The following is a 25,534-nucleotide window of genomic DNA, read 5'->3' on the forward strand; positions in this document are numbered from 1 at the left end:
TCCAGATGGATGGGATGGGCATTGGATTAAGATGGATTGAATTTAGATATATGTCCAAGGCTACTCCCAAAGCTGTGGATAAGACAGCAGCACTAAATGTAGATATTAGGGCTGTGAAATCAATGAAAACATGTTTCAAAACTCATTACAAAATTAGGGGGTGCTGGTATTTTGTTTCTTAAGTGTTTCTCAAGTATCGTTAGTGAAAATTTTGTTACTATAATAAGAGTAACAAAATTTCATTACTTTTTCGTTATAGTAATTGCGCAAAGGGAAAACTTCAGGGCCTCCTTTCTCCCTCATTTTTACAGCTATTGGGGTGAAACTTACTACAGTAGTAGAACATACAGTAGAGTCTCACTTATCCAAGCTTCGCTTATCCAAGCCTCTGGATTATCCAAGCCATTTTTGTAGTCAATGTTCTCAATATATCATGATATTTTGGTGCTAAATTTGTAAATACAGTAATTACAACATAACATTACTGCATATTGAACTACTTTTTCTGTCAAATTTGTTGTACAACATGATGTTTTTGTGCTTAATTTGTAAAATCATAACTTAATTTGATGTTTAATAGGATTTCCTTAATCCCTCCTTATTATCCAAGATATTTGCTTATCCAAGCTTCTGCCGGCCTGTTTACCTTGGATAAGTGAGACTCTACTGTACTATTACTGTTAGCCCTTCAAGTTTCAGAATGTTTCACTTATCCATGAAATTTTGGGACATTTTCAAAGTTTTTATAAACAACAATTTTTTATTAAAAAAACTACAAGAGCTAGCTCCTTGAATTCTCTATACAATGACACAAGATAACAAGAGACCATTCTCCCCAACTTTGAGAAATATTCATGGATCTACTGATTTTAGGGATTTTTAAAAAAGTTTTGACAAAAACATTTTATATATATATATATATATATATATATATATATATATATATATATATATACACACACACACACACACACACACACACACATACATACATACATACATACATACACACACACACACACACACACACATACACACACACACACACACACATACCACAACACCTATCTCATTGAATGTCTGTCATATTAACCAGTAGAATTTCCATTTTTCTGCCGAAAATAGAACTGATTTTGGAGATTTTGGAAGACTTCCGAGGTTTACAAAATTCAAACAAAAAAGTATTGGGTAAGTTTCTATTCTTAAATCTTTTGTTTGGGTCACGCCCACGCCCGTGCATCAAATATCATGTTGTAAGTACAATTTTAATCAATTTGATCTGACTTACAAGGACTAACAATAATTGTGTACAGCCTTAGTAGCTATTCAGCCCCTTCATAGAAAGAGCCCAGGAAACATATATTGTTTCCAACCAGTCTGTACCCCTTGGATGTAGATCCCAAAGACAGACATCTGGCCCCAGTGGTCAAGTGCAGAATGAGCCAGGCTGAGGGAGGGAGTTGTACTTTTATGGGTTTAAATCCCTGATTCTGTCTCTGCAGAAAAATGTCAATAGTATTTCTGGTCATAGTATTTCTGGGCAATTGAGTTCCACTAGTGTATTTCAGAGCCAGTGTGGAGTAGTGATGTGAACATTAGATTAGGACTATGAAAACCAGGGTTTTACGTCCTCACTCAGCCATTCACACAAAGTGTGAGAACCTATCCACCATAGATGTGTGGGTTCTACTTTATAAATATCAGAAGCTGAAAGAGCATCCACGGTGCTTTATATGAAAACAAAGAAGGAGCAAAATGGCAACTGCCAACAGGCCACATGTAATTGAATGCATTTGACCAGTTTTTATGGAATATAATCACAAAGTGATCTGAAACATGCACGAGCTGTTGTACTCACTCAATAACAGGGATCTTGATTTTGGAAGGCATATGCCTTTGCAGATTAGCTCTTTTAGAGCTATTTAAGGATAAATTTAATTACATTTCAACTCTGAGAAGCATATTATTTCAGAGCTTCCTTGATTGCATGGTGTAAATGAATCAAAGAAATAACTGGATAAATAAAATACGGTTTCTTCTAAGTGAAGAAAATTAATTCTAGCAAGTACACTTGCTTTTTGGAGCAGAACCTGAGATCTGAGTTATACCTGCGGGGCATGGGTTTGTTATGTGTCTTCAAGTCATTTCCAATCTATGGTGACCCAAAGGCAACCCTATTGCAGGGTTTGTGGGGCAAGATTTGTTCAGAAGAGGTTTGCCATGGTCCTCCTCTGAGACTGAGGGAGTAGGAGTTGACCAAGGGTCCCTCTCTAAAATTCCCCATGTGAGTGGCTGAGATAGTGACACCTTCATTGCCAAATAGTTCAATGCACACAAACTTTGTTTCTTACATTAACGTTTATTTTGCATAAAATGACCTTCAGACTTAGACTTGGGCCCCATCTCTTAAGATATCTAATTACATGTACAATATGTAAATATTCCAGAATCTGGAAAAATCCAAACTACTTCTGGTCCCCAAGCATTTTTTATAACCTGCCCCTTTCTAACCAGTGTGTTGTGATCCGTAAATTGACATTCTCTACCCCACGCAAAGGCTGGCTGACATCTTGCACCCTCTCATCCTGAGTGGCTGTGATAGGTTTATAAGGTAAAGGTAAAGGTTTCCCCTGATGTTAAGTCCAGTCATGTCTGACTCTGGAGATTGGTGCTCATCTCCATTTCTAAGCTGAAGAGCCGGCGTTGTCCGTAGACACCTCCAAGGTCATGTGGCCGCCATGACTGCATGGAGCGCCGTTTATACATATTTAAATTATTTGATGCAGATGTGCCAGCAAATCAACAATACCAACAAGTTTATTATTTCACTTTGCCTATAACTGTTTAGTTTAATTAGACCCCAAGAGGCTTAAAAATTATTAGACAGTTTTCTGCTATTGAACTATTGGACTTAGATAAGACAACAATCGATAAGGAAAAAGGAATGGAGTTCAAGAGGGGTTAAGTTCAGCAGATGCTAGCTGTTCTTCTGCCCCTCAGAAGAGACATGGATGGTGGGGGTCCTTTCACCAGCCACTGGGCCCAGGTTTAATGGTAAAGCTGAACCTGATGGCTCTTCTGTTATGGCCACTTCCAAGTCCTGTTCTGTAGACTTTGACGGGATTGTGAGGGTTGGTCTTTCACACGTGCTTCACCTTTGGACTCCCAGGCCTCCGCACTTCTTTGTCCATCTATGACCTGTTCCATAAAGGATTTGGGTTGGTGATTTCCTTTTAATTCTTTTGTTCATTTCCATTTTACCTTCAGCCTCCAACTTGAGACTCATCATCGTGTGTGTCGTAGGGGCTCTCCTCATGATAGCTGAAATTGCTTGGCTTGCTGTTTATTTCAGTGAGTACATTCTCAATGCATTTCCTTGTGGGGAAGAGGCATTCTGTGGTTGTGTGGGTGGGAAGTTATTTTCCTTTTGAGGACTCTCTCTACCTTTGAAGGGAAGGTTCAGCTTTGCCGACATCTTGGAGGCATGGACGACTCCATTTGCCTCATCTTATCCCACATCATGAGCACAGGTCTCAGCCTGTTGCCAGGGAAGGTTTCCCAGTTTGTTAATGTCTTTGCTAGAGAACCTGGAAGGCCTCCATCCCTGTGGACTGCTGGGAAGTAATGGGAGAAACTTTGTGGGAGGAGGAAGAGGAGGGTGTGTGGTCTTCTTCAGCAGATCCCTGAGAGTTTGTTTTAATTCCCTGATTCTATCTCTGCAGAAAAACGTCAAGGTGATTACAAAGCAACTTCAGGTGAGTGTTGCCTCTCCCATTTAATGTATACTCCAGATGGATGGGATGGGCATTGGATTAAGATGGATTGAATTTAGACATATGTCCAAGGCTACTCCCAAAGCTGTGGATAAGACAACAGCATTGAACGTAGCTATCAGGGCTGTGAAATCAATGAAAAACATATTTCAAAACTCATTACAAAATTAGGGGGTGCTGGTATTTTGTTTCTAAAGTGTTTCTCAAGTATCGTTAGTGAAAATGTTGTTACTGTAATAAGAGTAACAAAATTTCATTACTTTTTCGTTATAGCAATTGCGCAAAGGGAAAACTTCAGGGCCTCCTTTCTCCCTCATTTTTACAGCTATTGGGGTGAAACTTACTACAGTAGTAGAACATACAGTAGAGTCTCACTTATCCAAGCCTCGCTTATCCAAGCCTCTGGATTATCCAAGCCATTTTTGTAGTCAATGTTCTCAATATATCATGATATTTTGGTGCTAAATTTGTAAATACAGTAATTACAACATAACATTACTGCGTATTGAACTACTTCTTCTGTCAAATTTGTTGTACAACATGATGTTTTGGTGCTTAATTTGTAAAATCATAACTTAATTTGATGTTTAATAGGATTTCCTTAATCCCTCCTTATTATCCAAGATATTTGCTTATCCAAGCTTCTGCCGGCCTGTTTACCTTGGATAAGTGAGACTCTACTGTACTATCACTGTTAGCCCTTCAAGTTTCAGAATGTTTCACTTATCCATGAAATTTTGGGACATTTTCAAAGTTTTTATAAACAACAATTTTTTATTAAAAAAACTACAAGAGCTAGCTCCTTGAATTCTCTATACAATGACACAAGATAACAAGAGACCATTCTCCCCAACTTTGAGAAATATTCATGGATCTACTGATTTTAGGGATTTTTAAAAAAGTTTTGACAAAAACATATACACACACACACACATACACACACACACACACACACCACAACACCTATCTCATTGAATGTCTGTCATATTAACCAATAGAATTTCCATTTAGGGATGGAATCCCTGCATTTGATGCCTTAGTGGTGGGCCAGTAGGAGGTCCCCACATTGGGTGGCATTGGTACGAGACTTTAAGAACACTCATGGTTGCTCTCATTCTCACACTAACACACCTGTCAAAAGGCCATTCACGAAGAAGGGATGGGGATTCAGCAAAAACCTGCTCCTGCAGAAAGAAGGAAGGATTCAGTTTGTTCGGCAAAGTCCTCAAAGAGGGGAAGAAGAGAAAAGATTTTGAGCACTCTGTCCTAGGCACTGGAATGGCAAGGCACCATGAATTTGATTTTGCTACTTTAAACTTTGCTGAAGTAAAACTTTTTGAGTTCCTTTAAGGCTATTCTTGGGGCAAAACTGGACCGTCTGCAGCCCTGGGAGATGGCAGCATAGTGTTGTCTTTCCACCATCCTCCCTGCTTGATAATTGAATTTTAATAGAGTTAAACCAGAGTAGTTGGGGAATAATTAGCTGGCAAGTGAAGTAAGCTATCAAGTGTTTGGAATCACCCTGGACTGCTCAAGTCTAAATGTAGTCAGATAGATGATAGGATTAGACTGAGGGAATCCTTTCCCTGTTCCCAAAGCATGCCTAGATAGGCTTTACTGTGTTTCCCCTCTTTCTATCCTGTTTACGTCACATCCCTTACTTTGATGTTAGTAGAAATGTGAATCTTCAGGGACACTAACTTCCCATTGGTCAGAATGTTTTATTGCCCCAATAAACTGGACCATGAGGTCGGAACCATTTTGGTTCAGTCTCTTCCTCTTTGTCCTTCAAGCTTAACAACAGCATCTTGCTGTCCCTCCAGGCAAGATGTGACTAGATGTTTGTTATTTTTACCTTTTCTTATTTACGTTTCACTTATCCATGGAATTTTGGGAAATTTTCAAAGTTTTTATAAAGAACTTTTTTTATAAAAAAACTACAAGAGCTAGCTCCTTGAATTCTCTATACAATGACACAAGATAACAAGAGACCACTCTCCCCAACTTTCACACACACACACATACACATAACACACCATAACACCTATCTCATTGAATGTCTGTCATATTAACCAATAGAATTTCCATTTAGGGATTTCTTCGCTGAAAATGAAACGGACTTTGGGAGACTTCCGAGGTTTACAAAATGCAAACAAAAAAGTATTGGGTAAGTTTTTATTCTTAAATCTTTTGTTTGGCTCATGCCCACGCCCATGCATCAAATACCATGTTGTAAGTACAAATTTAATCAATTTGATCTGACTTACAAGGACTAACAATAATTGTGTACAGCCCTAGTAGCTATTCAGCCCCCTCATAGAAAGAGCCCAGGAAACATATATTGTTTCCAACCAGTCTGTACCCCTTGGATGTAGATCCCAAAGACAGACATCTGGCCCCAGTGGTCAAGTGCAGAGTGAGCCAGGCTGAGGGAGGGAGTTGTACTTTTATGGGTTTAAATCCCTGATTTTGTCTCTGCAGAAAAATGTCAATATGACTACAAAGTAGTCTCGGGTGAGTGTTGCTTTCCCGTTGCATCTTTACTCCAAATGACTGAGGCAGGAATGGGCATGAGATGGTTGAACTGAGACATGTACTTACATCTATATGTCCAAGAGTTTAGGCCAAGGACAGGCTTTTTTTTTGTAACAGAGCAAAATCATCCAGGAAGGCTCTAAGGCTTGTGGAAACTGCCCTCTCGTCCTCTCTAGAAGGGCAGTGGAGAAATGCAGTCCTCCAGGGTCTCCTGGGGTTCCTATGCAGCCCCCTGGCCTTCCATGTTTGCCTATCTCTGATTGAAGGGCTCTCACTTGGTCATAGTATTTCTGGGCAATTGAGTTCCACTAGTGTATTTCAGAGCCAGTGTGGAGTAGTGATGTGAACATTAGATTAGGACTATGAAAACCAGGGTTTTACGTCCTCACTCAGCCATTCACACAAAGTGTGAGAACCTATCCACCATAGATGTGTGATTTGACCAGTTTTTATGGAATATAATCACAAAGTGATCTGAAACATGCACGAGCTGTTGTACTCACTCAATAAGAGGGATCTTGATTTTGGAAGGCATATGCCTTTGCAGATTAGCTCTTTTAGAGCTATTTAAGGATAAATTTAATTACATTTCAACTCTGAGAAGCATATTATTTCAAAGCTTTCTTGATTGCATGGTGTAAATGAATAAAAGAAATAACTGGATAAATAAAATACTGTTTCTTCTAAGTGAAGAAAATTAATTCTAGTAAGTACACTTGCTTTTTGGAGTAGAACCTGAAATCTGAGCTATACCTGCGGGGCATGGGTTTGTTATGTGTCTTCAAGTCGTTTCCAATCTATGGTGACCCAAAGACAACCCTATTGCAGGGTTGTGGGGCAAGATTTGTTCAGAAGAAGTTTGCCATGGCCCTTCTCTGAGGCTGAGAGAGTGGGACTTGACTAAGGGTCCCTACTGGGTTTCATGGCTGATTGGTGAGCCAAACCCTAGTCTCCAGCCTTGTAGACCAATTTCAAACTACTAAGGCACACTGGCTCCTGTGGTATGCTGGGTTTTTGCCTTCTATTCAAGTGTCACCTTCTTTTTAGGAACTGACCAACCAGGAACAAACATCTAAAACCCAGGAACAAACACAGATTAAAAATGTCGTGATTTCCAGTTGCAGGGACATACAGACATTTGAAGATCCGGATATTCAGCTAAAAACTGTGATATGTCTGCACTTGGAAATCTAGCGTTTTTTGCTTTTTGTAGCGATTGATTCTGGATTTACAAGGAATGGCGTCTGGCCACCCTTCTGATTTCTGCGGGAGCTCTTGGGATAAAGGTTTTGTCTGGACGAGCCCTTAAACACCTACTCACATGGCTAAAGAGACATTGTACAGACCTAGGAGAGACACAGCCTTTCCAAAGGCCATGAACAGAGGGTGGGGATTTCACTGCCGAAAAAACTGACCCTCTTGCCTTTTCCCTCTTTTTAGGAAGTGATAAAAAATCCAGCTCTTCTAGGGAAGGTAAGTGAATCACACTCTGCTCAAAGGGTAGAATAAATTATGAAGGAAAAAGGCACAAAGAGAAAGGTAAACCAGTGAGATGAGATGGTTTGTAGCCCTGGAAGATGGTGATGTAACTGTATTCTTCTGCCACCCCCCCCCCCCCATTTAATATTTGAATTTTAAGAAGGTTAAACTAGAATAGTAGGGGAATAATTCACTGACCCTTGAGCAATGAATTAGAATGTTAAAAAGGAACCCCAATGGGATCCCTGTATTTGATGACATAGTAGGCCAGTAGAAGATCCCCACATCGGGTGGCATTGGTGAGGCACTTAAAGAATTCTCATGGTTGCTCTCATTCTCATGCTAACACGCCTGTCACATTCTCACACTAACACGCCCACAATTTCTAACAGCAGAGAGGGAGAGAGAGAAAAGGGGTGGGAGGGAATCCCATTTGGAACAGCAGCAGCAAAGGCTCAGCTGGTGTTTTGGACTACAACTCTCACAATTCCCAACACCACTGGCCCTCCCAACACAGGTCACAGTCAAATCATGGAAGGGAGGAAAAGGGTACCCTAAAAGACTATTTTATTTTTTTTGAAAAGCAGTAGCTTACAACCAAACCTTCTTGCTTGGGGAGCAAAAGGGAAATTGCCCAAAAGGTTTATTTTGACTTCTCCCCCAATTTCTCCTCCCACAAATTGGGTGATCCTAACGTGAGAGCAATGAGGGCTACTTCATTCCAAATTTGGCAAAACATCCAGAGCTTTGAGAAAAAAGAGGAAAACACCTAGATGCCACAACAACTGGCCCCATGTTTCCTTTGTTTTTCAGAAAGCGATGAAGGGTTCGCCAGCACTGAGGAAGGTAAGTCTTAATGTTTTAAAATGTTAAGATGTATTTTTAACTCAATCTATTTTAAGCTTAATTTGTATGTATTAATGGCATTGAATGGTTGCCACATGTAAGCCTCCTTGAGTCCCCTTCAGGGGTAGAAAAAAGCAAGATAGAAATAGGGCAAATAAATAAATAAAATGAAGAGCTAGAAAAGTGGGTGGGGTGGCTTGTGTTGTGTCTTCCTCTTCTGCCTCTGAGGAGGAGTTGGAAGATAAGGCTGAAGAGGAAGGGGCTGGGGATTTTGGGCAGATGGTCAGGCCTGCTCCGGAGGAAGAAGAAGAGGAGGGAGGCACACTGGTTGCTCCAACTTTTCAAGAACGAAAAAGGGAGCAACAAGCAAGGAATAGGTCCACTGGGATTGCTGAAAAGACACACAGCAATCAGATCACTCCCTAGAGACACATGTGCTCTGGGCTGAAGGCTATAAATCAGGAGCCGGGAATACAGCCATCGCTGGAAGCAACAGATCCAGTTACCTAGCCTTTGACCCTGTATCTGTTCCAGCACGTAGCCTCGCCTTTGTGTTTTTGCCTTGAGAAGAAATTACCAAAGATTCTACCTTGCTCGGCCAAGAAACTTTTGCCTTCTTTTGTGAACTTGCCTGTTGTGGACTTGCTTTTGAGAATTTGATTTTGCTACTTTAAACTTTGCTGAAGTAAAACTTGTTGAGTTCCTTTAAGGCTATTCTTAAGACCAAACTGGACAGTCTGCAGCCCTGGGAGATGGCAGCATAGTGTTGTCTTTCCACCATCCTCCCTGCTTGATAATTGAATTTTAGTAGAGTTAAACCAGAGTAGTTGGGGAATAATTAGCTGGCAACTGAAGTAAGATGTCAAGGAATATGAAATAATCAACAAGATTCTGGAAGGAAGAGGTGGTTTTATATATTGTATCAGAAGCGAACTGAGGATGCAGTTGTAATGTATTTCAAAACACAAAGTTAAAAATTTGGCATGGTACTAAATGTCCTTTTACCAGAAGCTGGCCACTTGGAGTGTCTCTGGTGTTGCTCTAAGAAGGTCCTCCGTTGTGCATGTGGCAGGGCTCAGGCTGCATTGTAATAGGTGCTCTGTGGTTTCCTCTTCTTCACACTCACATGTTGTGGACTCCACTTTGTGGCCCCATTTCTTAAGGTTGGCTCTGCGTCTTGTGAGGACAGAGCACCGTCTCTTCAGCACCTTCCAAGTTCCCCAGTCTTCTGTGTGCCCAGGAGGGAGTCTCGCAATTTCTCTCAACCAAAGCAACTTGCAGCATGCAATCAAACAAATAAACAAACAAAGAGGTGGTTGAGCATAGAGAATGAGAGTGATGTTTCCAACTAGAGACACAGGATAAAAAGGATATTGGGAGGATTAAAAACCTTAGACATGGTAAAGACCAAGAGGGAAGGAGCTCTGAAATGAGGGACAATTTAATAACAATCAAAACAAGAGTCCCAGGCCCATAATAACTGAAGAAATAAAACCACTTCAGGAAAATCTGAAGACAGTGAATAATGGATGGAAATTCCAGAAAAAATGTTGATGTGGAAAGAAGCCCAGCTACATACATTCATTTGATCAGATTCAGTTTTTTCTTACAGCAAAGTTCTCAGAGAGAGAAAAAGGTGTTTTGGAGGAGTCTTTATGGTGGGCATTGAAATGGCAAGGCACAACATTTTTATCTGTGAAAGAAGTTAGGATTGTTGATATGCATCTGCACATCTGCCCTGAGGAAAATATCTAGAATCCCTAAGTATTTCCTGCTTGAAAAACTAACCCCTGTCTTTTCTTCCCTTTTCAGCAAGTGAGAAAGATTCCCATAACTCTGAGGAACGTACATGTAAGTGAACCCCCACTCAGAGAGAATGAATGGCAAAGGAAAGAGGCATAGAAAGAAAAGTTACACTTCTAGGTCAAGGGTCCTCTTGGATCCATACCATTCCCCAAAGCTTTCTCACCTAACCTTCTTTGAGGTCTAGAGAAGAGAAAGGAAAACACTCTCTCCTATCTAGGTTTTCTGACATCTTCTTGTTCAGGAGACGGACTCTATACAGTCAGTCTTCCCAAATCCACAAATTCTATATCCACAGATTCCACATGTCTTCAAAATAAATTCCAAAAACAAACACTACCACATTTCATCACATAATAGTCGCACCGCCTTTTGGGGAAGGCAAAAGCGGCACTCTGGTTGTCTTCGCATAATAGTTGAACCCATAATTCAGTCGCCTGGTGGGTGAATTAAGGGTGTGACTGCCTTTTTAGGGGCTGTGGCCCCATAGCACAAAAAGGGAAGAAGGGCGGTTGGGCTAGAGCAAGGGTCCCCAAACTAAGGCCTGGGGGCCAGATGCGGCCCTCCAAGGCCCCTTTCCTAAACTTTAGACTTAGGGTTGGCCTAAGTCTACTTGGTCTTTGGAAGTCTCTTTGCTTATCTATGGCCTTATGAGATTGTCTAGATGGTCTTTGAAGGTCTCATTGCTTAGCTACGGCCTTATGAGACCATCTAGACGGCTTTTGGAGGTCACTTTCATTACCTATGGTCCTATGAGACTGTCTAGATGGCCTTTGAGGGTCCCTTTCCTTACCTATGGTTTTATGAGATTTTCTAGATGGCCTTTGGGGGCACCTTTCTTTACCTATGGTCTTATGAAACCATCTAGATGGTTTTTGAGGGTCCCTTTCCTTATCTATGGTTTTCTGATGGCCTTATGAGATCATCTAGATGGCCTTTGAGGGTCCCTTTCCTTACCTATGGTCTTTGGAGGTCTCTTTGCTTACCTATGTTCTTATAAGATTGTCTAAATCAGGGGTCCCCAAACTAAGGCCCTCCAAGGTCATTGACCTGGCCTCTGTCCTAAACTTTAGACTTAGGGTTTACCTCAACAGGGGTCTCAACAGGGGCCTTTTTCACTTCATAATAGTTGTCACTGTATAATAGTCACACTTACCCCCCCCCCCCCCCACACACACACACACACATATTTTGGGCAGGGGAGGATGAAATCTGGTATTTTACTGTGTACATAATAGATTTTTGGTATCTACAAGGGTTCTGAAACCAAACTCCAGGTGGGGACTGAAAGGCACAGTCAGCTCTCACCCGGCATCTTAGAGCCAAAGAGCAGCTGGAGACTGAAATGAGATCCATAGAATCCACTGTGGATGCCATGAAGCCAGTCAGTAGGGACACCGCTCATTGCCAAGCTTGGCCACTGCCCAGAGAGGATTAAATGCTTCCTTGGGTCTATTCCTAGACAACCTACTTGGTCTTCTTCTTACAATGCAGCTCTTAGGCTCTCATTAAATGCTTCTATGAGTAATATACTTTCTCTTCTCTCTCTTTCCAATAGCATTGTGTTCATCTGGCAGTTCTGGTAGCACCGAAACAGGTAAATTGGGGGCAGGGGGGCAATGGGGAGAAGAGGGTCAAGCCTTGAGACAGAGAATCCAATGTCCAGTCCTTATTTGATGAACAATTTCTCCCCCAAACTCACAGAGACCCCCTCAGCCTTGAAGGAAAATAAGTCCAGAAGGAAGAGATTGGTGTTGTGGCACAGGGCAGAGGTGTATTTGTGGTACAGGTGGAGGGGTAGCCAAATGGTACTTTGGAACATCCATTAAAATCCTCATGGAAAGGAGACAGGAAAGTGGATGCTCTTCAGGATAAGAAGAGCATTTTCCTTTCCTGTTGACTTTATTTTGTAAGGAAAGAAAACAGCCTCCACCTTCCACCACTTTGCACGTATCAGATTATGAATGTTTTTCACTTCTAATCCTGAAATCTCCCTTCCCTTTACGTCAGTGGTTCTCAATCTGTGAGTCCCCAGATGTTTTGGCCCCCAACTCCCAGAAATCCTAACAGCTGGTAAACTGGCTGGGATTTCTGGGAGTTGTAGGCCAAAACAACTGGAGACACACAGGTTGAGAACCACTGCCTTACGTCTTTGAAGACATTCTGAGGTCCTGTCCTGCCCCTTCCATCACTCTGAAGTAGCTGCCTTGAGTCTATATTGAGAGATAGGTGCAATAAAAGTAAAACCAATAAAAGTGTCTCTGGAACTTATGAGTTTCTTCTTTATGTGTTATACTCAACTCTGGTGACAAGGGAACGTGGGCTGGAAGAAATCCCAGAGCCCATTTCTGCTGTATTCTACTAGGGACATGCTCCCTTTTTCTGCTACAACTCACAAATGTCTCTAGTTGCTGATTGAGGCCCCTTTAGCCTGGATCGAATCTTTGGGATTCATCCTCCTGCCCTCATTCTAAAGCATTTCCCTGTTTTGTCTCCCTGTAGTGTAACTGGCGCTCCATGCAGTCATGCCGGTGGCCACATGACCTTGGAAACGTCTACGGACAACGCCGGCTCTTCAGCTTTGAAACAGAGATGAGCACCAACCCCAGAGTCAGACACGACTGGACTTAATGTCAGGGGGAAACCTTTACCTTTGCCTATATGTGTGTGTGTGTGTGTGTGTCTCCGCAGTCTCCTTCCTCTTCTGCCTCATAAAGAAGAGAGGAAGAGTGGATCCGCCTACGTATTGGATACTGCTGTGCCTTTTAAGCATTTCTTCAGGGTCTTTCACTTGATGTCACAAATTCAGATTTGTAAGAATGTTTGTATTGGAGAGATTTGGTCCTGAATGTAATGTATGCATTTCCACTTTCATGGTGTCCTGTGCCTCTAACCCCACCTCTGATAGCAGAGGTGTTCTCAGATATCTATGTGAATTGAGTTTGGTATTTTCCATTTATTATGTTGTAATCTGCTTTGAGTCCCCACAGGGGTGAGAAAGGTGGTATAGAATTACATAGCCTGGGCTGGGCTGTGGTGCAGGCTGGTGAACAGCCTGCTGCAATAAATCACTCTGACCATGAGGTGAGAGTGATTTCGAAACCATACCACGGCGGGGCGAGCACCCGTCAATTAAAAAATAAAAAATAGCCCCTGCTTGTTGCTGACCTAGTAACCCGAAAGATAGTTGCATCTATCAAGTAGGAAATAAGGTACCACTTATAAAGTGGAGAGGCAATTTTTAAGTGACTTTATTAGTGCTTTTCTACCATTGTGAAACATGACAATGAGACAGACAAGACTACATGTTGTATGACGACCGAACAGAAGTTGTGGGGAGGCAAATTTAACTCATTTACGACATTGGAATGAGGAAGTGTCATCATAGTGGATGATGAAGCAGCTGCTCCTCCCTGTGGCCAGAATCGAAGGTCACCTCGGGAGAAGGTTAAATTGCTTCTCGGTTCTAGGTGTATAGGAACATTGAATGTTTGCCCTATATGTATATAATGTGATCCACCCTGAGACCCCTTCGGGGTGAGAGAGAAGGGCGGAATATAAATACTATATATCCTAGATTTCCAAAGTACGGAGTCCTAATAATGGTGTAAAACTGCATTGATCTACAGTTGAACTTTTCAAACGTGTGTTGGGACATGTTAATGTGTCAGCTGCAGTATGTAGAGGTGTTGCGCAAACATAGTGAAAACCTTGAAGTCTGTGAAATAAACTTAATGGAAACCTCTGAGGATTCCTGCCATAGATATGGGCAAAACGTCAGGAGAGAATGCTCCTGGAACATGGCCATACAGCCCGGAAAATGCGCAGCAACCCAATAAAGCATATATTTGTTTAAAATATAAATGAAAGACTTTCATGAGATAAATTGTGTCCCTATCCATTTCATTATTACAATTTATGAAAAAAACTGAATTACTGAGTAGCAAATTGATATATGTCTAAAATGTGTGTCATCAACATGAAATGTTTGGAAAGCTCTGATTTACGGAATAGATGCACCCTAAAACTCTTTTAAAAAAATAGTTTGAGATAATAGAAACCAATCCTCTCTATTTTTGTTCAATGTGATGTTTTAAGTGACACATCAGAGTGAATTCTGCCACGAAGCTACAGAAGCCCTCTATTTCGGCCTAGAACTGTTTTATCTCCTTGTTTTTAACATGTGATGTATGTATTGATTGTATGACTGCTTTTCATGTTTGATTTTACAATGTGTAATTTGTCACTGTTTTTATTATTGTTGTGAGCCCCCCCCCCCCGAGTCCCCTCGGGGAGATGGGGCGGGATATAATAAATTTTTTATTATTATTATTATTATTATTATTATTATTATTATTATTATTTATTAATCAAGTAAGCATTGTGACCATCATACATTGAGGGATGCCAGAATTTCTGGGCTGCAGGTCTTCTGTGCTCAAGCCTACTGCAAATAATGGAAACGGGAAGGAAATGGGACAGAAAATGACCCAACAGCATCCTCATCTGGCCCTCCCTGATTTTATTGTGAGAAATTGATTGGATGACTTGTTTTCATTTCTAACTGCTGATTGCCTGTACTTTTGCAAGATGAAAAGTGCTGTCAGTTTTTGGAGAGAAAAATTGGTCTTTGCATAAACAGCTTCCGTAGCTGCTTGTGTTAGAAGCAGCTACGGAAATGTGCCATGAACATGTAGCCCAGACCCTGCCAATGTCCTCCCCAAACACTACGGCCCACCACCCAAGGATTTGGGGACCATTTCATCCTAGATTTTATGTGTTTCCTGGACCACAGGCAGGCATCCCAGGGTTCCTCTCTCTTTCCACTGCTGTTGAATTTGCATGACTCCGCCCACTGCCTCTACCTTAACCCTTTCCTATTCTTTTCAACTCTGCATAGCAAACAGACTAGAACTGAGCTGCAACTAAACATACTGGAGGGGTTTGGGGCATTGATTCCATATGATGGAAGTTGTAGTTCACCCTGCATCAAGTCAGAGCACTGTGACCCCCACTGACAATGAACCTGGACCACATTTGACACACCGAACACCCATGGCTGACAGAACATACTGGAGGGATTTAGGGGAAATTCACCTTGATTTATAACCGTTGTAGGTACTGGGATGTATAGTTCACCTGCAGAAGGGAAATTCACTACAATTCTATGATTCTATACTTAAAGTTTGTGGGCAAGTTTACTTAAGATGTATCATGGGTGGGGTTCAGTGCGCTCTCTGGTTGAGTCAGCATGGTGAGTCAGTTCCCTCAAACCTCTCCAGTGGTTTTGTGTGCCAAATTTAGACCCAATCCACCATCAGTGGAGGTCACAATTTCTCTGGTTGTGGGTGAATTACAACTCTCAGAAAGGAAGGTCAGTTCCCTCCAAATTCCTCCAGGAATTAAACCAGCATATAAGATATGTGTGCCAAGTTAGGTCCAGATCCATTGGTGTTTGGGTTCACAGTGCTCTCTGGATGTAGGTGAACTACAACTCCTTCAAATCAAGGTGAAATTTCCCCAAAGACCTCCAGGATTTCTTGCTGGTCATGGGGGCTCTGTGTGGCAAGTTTGGTTCAAGTTCATCCTCAGTGGAGTTCAGAGTGCTCATTGATTGCAGCAGAACTATAAATCCCTTTACGTACAACTCCAAAATGTCCAGGCCAATTCCCCTTAAACCCCACCAGTATTCAAATGTGGGCATTTTTGGTATGCATGTCAAGTTTGGTCCAGATCCATCATTGTTTGGGTTTGTATGTAGGTGAACTACAACTCCTATAAATCCCTCCAAAGACCTCCAGTATGTTTTGTTGGTCATGGGGTTTCTGCATGCCAAGTTAGTTCCAGGTCCATCACTGGTCGGGCCTAGAGTGCTCTTTGATTGCAGGTGAACTATACATCCCAGTACCTACAACGGTTATAAATCAAGGTGAATTTCCCCTAAATCCCTCAAGTATGTTCTATTGGCCATGAGGGTTCTATATGTCAAAGGTGCTCCAGGTCCATTGTCAGTGGGAGTCATTTTTTTTTTATTACATGCATTTATACCCCGCCCTTCTCCCCGAGGGGACTCAGAGCGCTTTACATTCTGCCACGAGGGCCAACAACAAATATACTATAAAACAAAACAATTAAAACATAATAAAAAGTATACAAAAATTAAAACGCTGCAAGGCAGCGATATTGCACCATCCTCAGTCATTCAATACTGCTACAATTACAGATTTGCAACCCGATTACATCAGCCAATGAGCTTATTCGCTGAATGCCTGGGCGCAGAGCCAAGTTTTTAGTTTTCTTCTAAATCCCAGGAGGGATGGAGTTTTCCGGATATCGCTGGGGAGGGAGTTCCACAGCTGAGGAGCCACCACCGAGAAGGCCCTGTCCCTCGTCCCCACCAGCCGCGCCTGCGAGGCAGGTGGGATCGAGAGCAGGGTCTCCCCGGAAGATCTTAAGGTTCTAACGGGCTCATAGGAGGAGATACGTTCGGATAGATAGGCAGGACCAGAACCGTTTAGGGCTTTGTAGGTCAAAACCAGCACTTTGAATTGGGCTCGGTAGCATATCGGCAGCCAGTGGAGCTGGCTTAACAGGGGGGTTGTACGCTCCCTGTAAGCCGCTCCAGTTATTAACCTGGCTGCTGCACGCTGAACCAGCTGGAGCTTCCGGGCCGTCTTCAAAGGCAGCCCCACGTAGAGTGCGTTGCAGTAATCCAGCCGGGATGTGACCAGAGCGTGGACCACCGTGGTCAAGTCAGACCTCCCAAGGAACGGGCGCAGCTGGCGCATGAGGCGGAGTTGTGCGAAGGCTCTCCCGGCCACCGCTGAAACCTGAGGCTCCAGGCTCAGCGATGAGTCCAGGAGAACACCCAGACTGCGAACCTGCGTCTTTAGGGGGAGTGCGACCCCGTCCAACACAAGCTGTAACCCTATTCCCTGTTCAGCCTTGCGACTAACCAGGAGGACCTCTGTCTTGTCTGGATTCAATTTCAATTTATTGGCCCCCATCCAGTCCGACACAGCGGCCAGACACCGGTTCAGGACCTGGACAGCCTCCTTAGTGACAGGTGGGAAGGAGTGACAGAGCTGGACATCATCTGCGTACAGATGACACCGCACCCCGAAACTCCGGATGATCTCTCCCAGCAGCTTCATGTACCGTGTTTCCCCGAAAATAAAACCTCCCCAAAGAATAAGACCTAGCAGGGGTTTGGGGGGATTGCCAAATATAAGGCCTCCCCTGAAAGTAAGACCTAGCAACTAAGGCTGCAGCAGAGCTCCATTGGGAAGCATGGCTGCCAGGCAGAACCAGCACTCATACACACACCGGAGGGAGGGAGGGAGGGAGGGAGGGAAAGTGCTTGCTTTCTGTGCCTCCCTCCCTGCCTGCCTGCCTTTCCTTGCCTGTCCCCCAGCCGAGGCTTGAAGAGGCTTGAAGAACCTTCGGTCCGTCTCCCTCCTGGCCATGCTGCCTTGCTTCCCAGAGGCTTCTGATTGGCTCCTGGAGCCCGGGCAAGGGAGGGTGGGAGGGAAGGAAGGAAGAGGGCTTTCCACTCCTCCCCAAGGCTTCTCTCCTTAAAGGTACAGGACGCATTGGGATTCTCCTCTCATCTTCCTATCCTATGCCATGAAACTGATTATTTTATACTATTATTCTATTGCCATATTATTATCATCATATTCTGTTACTATTATTATATCCCATTATTATATTATCCTATTAATATATTTTAAATCATTATATTATATTTTTCTATTATTATTATTATTATATCATTATATTATTCAATTATTATTCTATTATATTTTCATATTATATTATTATTCTGTTATTATTAAATTCCATTTTATAGTACCCTATTAATATATTTTATATCATTATATTCTATACTATTATTCTATTATATTATCATATTATTATTTTATTATTATTAGCATATTCTGTTATTATTATTATATTCCATTTTATATTATCCTATTAATATATTTTATATCATTCTATTCCATTCTATTATTCTATTCTATTATCCTATTATTATTATATTATTATGCTATTCTGTTATTATATCCCATTATTATATTATCCTATTAATACCATATTATTATCATTTTCTGTTATTATTATATCCTATATTATATTATCTCATTAATATATTGTATATCATTATATTATTATTATATTATCATATTATTATTATAGTATATTATTCATCATTCATGACTACATTGAAACTAGAATAGAGAGGAATCAGCGTGGAAACCTTGTGAAACCTAAATTGCAAGAGGTACCATAGATTGTTGCACATGTAAATAATGGTAGTAACAAGAAATTCTTGATAGGATTCATAGTTTGTCTGTTATGCTGGTTTGTGATGACAACTACTTTACAGTATTTAATAAATGTTCATTTTGTTGTTCAACAATAAATGTGAGCTCTTCTTCATGGAAAAATAAGACATCCCCTGAAAATAAGACCTAGTGCATCTTTGGGAGCAAAAATTAATATAAGACCCTGTCTTATTTTCGGGGAAACAGGGTAGATGTTAAACAACATGGGGGACAATATCGACCCCTGCGGGACCCCACAGGACAATGGCTGTGGGGCCAAGCAGGTGTCCCCCAGTGACACCATTTGGGATCGTCCCTCCAGGAAGGACCGGAGCCACTGCAGAACAGTGCCTCCAATGCCCAACCCGGCGAGTCATCCCAGAAGGATACAGTGGTCAACGGTATCAGTGGTCAAGGCCGCTGAGAGGTCCAGCAGAACCAGCAAGGACACACTCCCCTTGTCCAGTTCCCGGCGAAGATCATCGACTAAGGCGACCAAGGCTGTCTCGGTACCATGCCCCAGCCTGAAGCCAGACTGTGCTGGATCTAGAATATCGGCATCTACCAAGAATGCCTGGAGTTGCGCTGCCACCACCCGTTCCACGACCTTGCCCAAAAAGGGGAGATTGGAAATCGGCCGATAGTTATCCAATTGAGTGGGGTGCAGTGATGGCTTTTTCAACAGCGGTTTTATTACAGCCAATTTGAAGCTCGCTGGAACAATGCCGTCCCTAAGGGAGGCATTCACCACCACCTTCACCCACTCGGCCAATCCCCCTCTGGCTTCTCTCACCAGCCAGGATGGGCAGGGGTCTAGGATGCAGGTAGTGGCCCTCGCCTCTCCAAGCACCTTGTCCGCATCCTCGAGCTCAATTAATTGAAAAGAATCTATCAAAATAGGACAAGAAGGTGCTCGTGTTACATCCCCGGAGACTGCCATTAATATGGCCTCGAAGCCAGAGCGGATCAGAGCGACTTTATCCGCGAAGAACCGAGCAAATGCTTCACAGCGAGCTGCCGAGCTGTCAGGGATCCCATCTTGAGTGGTGGGATTTAACAAACCTCTGACAACTCGAAACAGCTCCGCCGGATGGTTCCTCGCGGACGCAATATTAGTTGCAAAGAAGGTGTTCTTTGCAGCATCTATTGCCGCGGCATACGCCTTCAGAAAGAGGCGCAACCGTGTTCGGTCTGATTCGTTCCACTTCGAGCGCCACACGCACTCTAGACCCCTCTTCTTTCGCTTCATCGCTGCCAACTCCTCAGTGAACCAAGGAGATGGTTGAGCTCCGCTACTCGAGAGGGGGCATTCTGGAGCGATTGTGTCAATTGCCCTGGTTAACTCCCTATTCCAGAGAGAAACCAGGGCATCGGCAGAATCGCCAGCTGAAGTGGCGGGAAACTCCCCAAGAGCCACCAGGAATCCATCAGGATCCATAAGCCTCCTGGGGTGGACCATTTTAGTAGGTCCTCCACCCCTGCAGAGGTTGGGGGGCACAGCCAGTCTAAACCTGAGCAGGTAATGGTCGGTCCATGGCAAGGGACGATGGTCAGCTCCTCCACACCTCCATCATCTTCCCATCCCTGACAGAAAACCAAGTCCAAAGTATATCCTGCACTGTGTGTGGGGCCAGATACTACTTCGGACAGCCCCATGGCTGCCATGGCGGCCATGAAGTCCTGAGCCGCTCCTGAAAGGGTGGCCTCCGCATGGACATTGAAGTCACCCAGCACCAAAAGGAGCTGGAACTCCAACGCCAGGCCCGAGACCACCCCCGCTAGCTCAGGCAGGGAGACTGTAGTGCAGCGGGGTGGACGGTACACTAACAGAATCCCTAACCTGTCCCGGTCACCCACTCTCAGGTAGAGACATTCGAACGAGGTTGACTGTGGGATAGGGCACCTGGTCAGGGGATGGAATCCTTATAGACCACTGCGATCCCGCCTCCCCGTCCTCCAGATCTTGGCTGGTGCTGCACGGAGTACCCGGGAGGACAGAGCTGGGTGAGATTAACCCCCCTGCTTCGTCCAACCAGGTCTCCGTTATGCACGCCAGGTCTGCTTTTTCATCCAGGATCAAATCCTGGATAATAGCCGATTTTCTGTTGATAGACCTGGCGTTCAGCAGCACTACCCTTAATCCAGAGGATCTGCCGACTTGGGCATCCAACTTTATCGTATCAGGAGACTGTTTTAATTCTACCAAAAATCTTGCTTTTGGCCGAATTAGTTCCCTAGTCCTAATTTGTACTGGTCTCCCTTTCCCGTATCTCCCCCGCCCCAGAATTACTTCAATGGGGGCTCCTCGGCTGGACAACTCCCCCCATCAGTCTGAACACCCTCCCTTCTAACCGACATCCGACTTAGGCTGGTCACCATAGCACTGGCTTCTGGTAGCAAGGTAGTAGGGCTGGAGGTAGGGCAACAGGACTCCCTTCTTCTGTGCTGGCAAGCAGCAGGTGGTAGCAGCAAGAAGTGTCCAAAAGCAGGTGTTTTAAAGGCCTTCCTCCACCCTCTTCTTTTCCTCCTTACCCCAGAGTAGCAAGGTAGCAGGGCTGGAGGTAGGGCAACAGGACTCCCTTCTTCTGTGCTGGCAAGCAGCAGGTGGTAGCCTGCTGTCACAGTGCTCTTACTTGATGCAGGGTGAACTACAACTTCCATCATGTGGAGTCACTCCCCCAGAGATTCTTGGATGACACTGATTTTCTAGATCCGGCGCAGTCTGGCTTCGGGCCGGGGCATGGTACTTGGTCTTGGTCGCCCTAGTGGATGATCTTCGCTGGGAACTGGATATGGGGAGGGTGTCCCTGCTAGTTCTGCTGGACCTCACAGCAGCCTTCGATACCGTTGACCACGGTATCCTTCTGGGACGCCTTGCAGGGATGGGTCTTGGAAGTACTGTTTTGCAGTGGCTCCACTCAGCAGCTAATAATAATAATAATAACAATAACAATAATAATAATTTATTTGTTTGACCAGTCATACCAGTCTCAACCAATTCAAAGTACAACATAAATAAAAACAAGGCAAAAAGGATGGGCTCCACTCATTCCTGGAGGGTCATTCCCAGATGGTGTCATTGGGGGATGCCTGCTCGGCCCCACAACCATTGACTTATGGGGTCCCGCAGGGGTTGGTATTGTCCCCCTTGTTGTTTAACATCTACATGAAGCTGCTGGGAGAGATCATCCGGAGTTTCGGAGTCATCTGTACGCAGATGATGTCCAGCTCTGTCACTCCTTCCCACCTGTCACTAAGGAGGCTGTTCAGGTCCTGAACCGGTGCTTGGCCGCTGTGTTGGACTGGATGAGGGCCAACAAATTGAAACTCAATATAAACGACACAGAGGTCCTCCTGGTCAGTTGTAGGGCCGAACAGGGTATAGGGTTACAGCTTGTGTTGAACGGGGTCGCACTCCCTCTGAAGGCATGGGTTCGCTGTCTGGGAGGGATCCTGGACTCATCGCTGAGCCTGGAGCCCCAGGTTTCAGCAGTGGCCAGGGGAGCATTCGCACAACGGAGACTTGTGCGCCAGCTGCGCCCATACCTTGGGAAGCTGGACTTGGCCACAGTGGTCCATGCTCTTGTTACTTCCCGTCTAGATGTCATTCCTGTCCGAATGTGTCTATGACCCATTGCTGAATCTAAAATCTTCCGGGGAGGCCCTGCTCTCGGTCTCTCACAGGTGCGGCTGGTGGGGACGAGGGACAGGGCCTTTTCAGTGGTGGCCCCCCCGCCTATGGAACACCCTCCCAAATGAAATTAGACAGGCTCCCTCCCTCCTGTCTTTCCGAAAAAGAACGAAAATGTGGTTATGGGACCAGGCCTTTGAGCAAGAGTAGCAGTAGAAATGAGATATGATAATTATACGACTCACTGATTGCCCCCACTTGGACTTGAAACGTGCCTGAATGTATATTTATATGTATAACTATGTAGGGTTTTTTAAATGTAAGCTCTCAATTTTAATGTAATTTTTAATCTAAATGGATTTTTAGATGCGATATAAATTGTTTTAATGTATATGTTCATGTTGTAAGCCGCCCTGAGTCCCCTGAAGGGTGAGAAGAGTGGGGTAGAAATGATGTAATAAATAATAAAATAAATAAACTCCTCCAGTGTGTTTAGTTGCTGCTCAGTTGTGGTCTGTTTGTGATGCAGATAGAGTTGAAAAGAATAGGAAAGGGTTAAGGTAGAGACAGTGGGCGGAGTCATGCAAATTTCACAGCAATGGCAAGAGAAAGGAACCCGGGGGTGCCTGCCTGTTGTGGAGGAAACACTTAAAATCTAGGATGAAATGTTCCCCAAATCCTTGGGTGGTGGGCTGTAGTGTTTGGGGAGGACATTGGCAGGGTTTGGCCTACATGGTCATGGCGGTCACTATAACCTGCAATGTCAGTGGAAGGAGTGCCCTTGGAGGCTCCTCAGCACTTGAAACTATAGCTGTTTGTAGTGGCTGGAGGCTATCTGTGTCAGTAGACACCTCTGCCACATACACACATACAGATTTTCATTTTTATTATTTGTACTAGCTTGGGGACCCGGCGGTGCCCGGGTCATTTGAGAATGGTATTATTTGTCTTTCAATGTTATGTATTCTGTTTGGAGTGGGTGAACTACAATTCCCAGAATCGTGGCTTAACCCTTCCCAAACCCTGCCAGTATTCAAAGTTGGCCATTTTGGGGCCTGTGTAGCAAGTGTGGTCCAGATCTGTTGTTGGCTGGTCATTGTCTGGGTGCAGTACTCTCTGGATGGGGGTGAATGTTTGTGGAGTCCAGAGGCTGTCTGTGTGAGCAGACATTCGTGCCACATACACACATACGGGTTTTCGCTTTTATTATGGATTTAGATTTAGATTACAGTAAAGTCTCACTTATACAAGACTCGCTTATCCAACATTCTGGATTATCCAACGCATTTTAGTAGTCAATGTTTTCAATACATCGTGATATTTTGGTGCTAAATTCGTAAATACAGTAATTACTACATAACATTACTGCGTATTGGACTACTTTTTCTGTCAAATTGGTTGTATAACAAACTCAGCCGCTATCAGGACCTCAAGATTGAACTTCAAAGACTCTGGCAGAAACCAGTGCAGATGGTCCCGGTGGTGATGGGCACATTGGGTGCTGTGCCAAAAGATCTCAGCCGGCATTTGGAAACAATAGACATTGACAAAATTACGATCTGCCAACTGCAAAAGGCCACCCTACTGGGATCTGCACGCATCATCCGAAAATACATCACACAGTCCTAGACACTTGGGAAGTGTTCGACTTGTGATTTTGTGATATGAAATCCAGCACATCTATCTTGTTTGGTGTGTCATAATAAAATAATAATACAGTAGAGTCTCACTTATCCAAGCTAAACGGGCCGGCAGAAGCTTGGATAAGCGAATACCTTGGATAATAAGGAGGGATTAGGGAAAAGCCTATTAAACATCAAATTAGGTTATGATTTTACAAATTAAGCACCAAAACATCATGCTATACAACAAATTTGACAGAAAAAGCAGTTCAATACGCAGTAATGTTATGTTGTAATTACCGTATTTACGAATTTAGCACCAAAATATCACGATATATTGAAAACATTGACTACAAAAATGGCTTGGATAATTCAGAAACTTGGATAAGCGAGGCTTGGGTAAGTGAGACTCTACTGTAATAACAACTTTATTTTGTATCCTGCCTCCATCTCCCCAAAGCGACTTGGGATGGCTGACATGGGGACAAGTCCGATCAACATGGGTTAAAACACAACCAACAATTTAAAAATATTATCTATATATATAAAAGAGTAATGGTGTCCTCCCCTCCCACTAAACAACAAAAGTACAAGCCCCAGAACCTAGAAATTTGGCAGCACAATCCACCATCCTTGCCCCTACGTTCCGACAACAAAAAGAAAAGAAAAATAAAGTCCTAATTAGAGGGAGAGGAATAAAATAAATACAAAAAACAATTTAAAAACAACATAAAATAATACAATTAAAAAAACAAAAATAAAAATAATATAATATAATCAAATAATAAAATGTAATACAGTAGAGTCCCACTTATCCAACACTTGCTTATCCAACGTTCTGGATTATCCAATGCATTTTTGTAGTCAATGTTTTCAATACATTGTGGTATTTTGGTGCTAAATTCGTAAATACAGTAATTACTACATAGCATTACTGCGTATTGAACTACTTTTTCTGTCAAATTTGTTGTATAACATGTTTTGGTGCTTAATTTGTAAAATCATAACCTAATTTGATGTTCAATAGGCTTTTCCTTAATCCCTCCTTATTATCCAACATATTCGCTTATCCAACATTCTGCTGGCCCGTTTATGTTGGCTAAGTGAGACTCTACTGTGCATACAAATAATAAAATAAAATAATAAAAACACAAATAATAAAAGAATAAAAAATAACATAAATACAAATAATACAACAAAAAATAATAAAAACACTAAAAAATTAATACAATAAAATACTATAACAGAAAATAACTAAAATAATACAAGAAAATAATAAAATATAATAAATAAAAAAGATAAGTTACAATAAAATTAATTATAAAATACAAATAACATCAAATAAAAATTCCACAACAATTGTTAACCAATACCACCACCACTTTGCCACAGCAACGCGTGGCCGGACACAGCTAGTATCCATATTTATTTATTTATTTCGTGTCAAAAGCATTTCACGACAAATACGTTTCACAATGATGGGGGGGAAAAAGGAAATCACAAGCAACTAAATAGTTT

The 25,534-nt window shown here is 42.9% G+C and overlaps 1 protein-coding gene and 1 long non-coding RNA gene across 6 annotated transcripts in view; both read left to right on the forward strand.

Annotated features, from left to right (window-relative positions):
* The window catches only part of LOC103282611 (major histocompatibility complex class I-related gene protein-like), a 206,533-nt gene that overhangs the window by 110,689 nt on the left and 70,310 nt on the right, over window positions 1-25,534 (forward strand). For 3 of the 5 annotated variants that reach the window (XM_062972913.1, XM_062972917.1, XM_062972918.1), the window contains one exon: window positions 1,126-1,188. In XM_062972913.1, the coding sequence (XP_062828983.1) occupies window positions 1,126-1,188 (63 nt within the window). Of the gene's footprint in view, window positions 1-1,125; window positions 1,189-3,722; window positions 3,756-25,534 lie in introns of all 5 variants that reach the window. The other 2 variants (XM_062972914.1, XM_062972915.1) reach the window with 1 other exon arrangement.
* Window positions 8,789-12,032, forward strand: LOC103282004 (uncharacterized). Its single transcript, XR_010003714.1, has 3 exons — window positions 8,789-9,184; window positions 10,446-10,484; window positions 11,995-12,032. It is a non-coding gene; the product is annotated as an uncharacterized LOC103282004 (long non-coding RNA).

Source organism: Anolis carolinensis, chromosome 2, assembly GCF_035594765.1.
Source record: "Anolis carolinensis isolate JA03-04 chromosome 2, rAnoCar3.1.pri, whole genome shotgun sequence".
Lineage (NCBI taxonomy): Eukaryota > Metazoa > Chordata > Lepidosauria > Squamata > Dactyloidae > Anolis > Anolis carolinensis.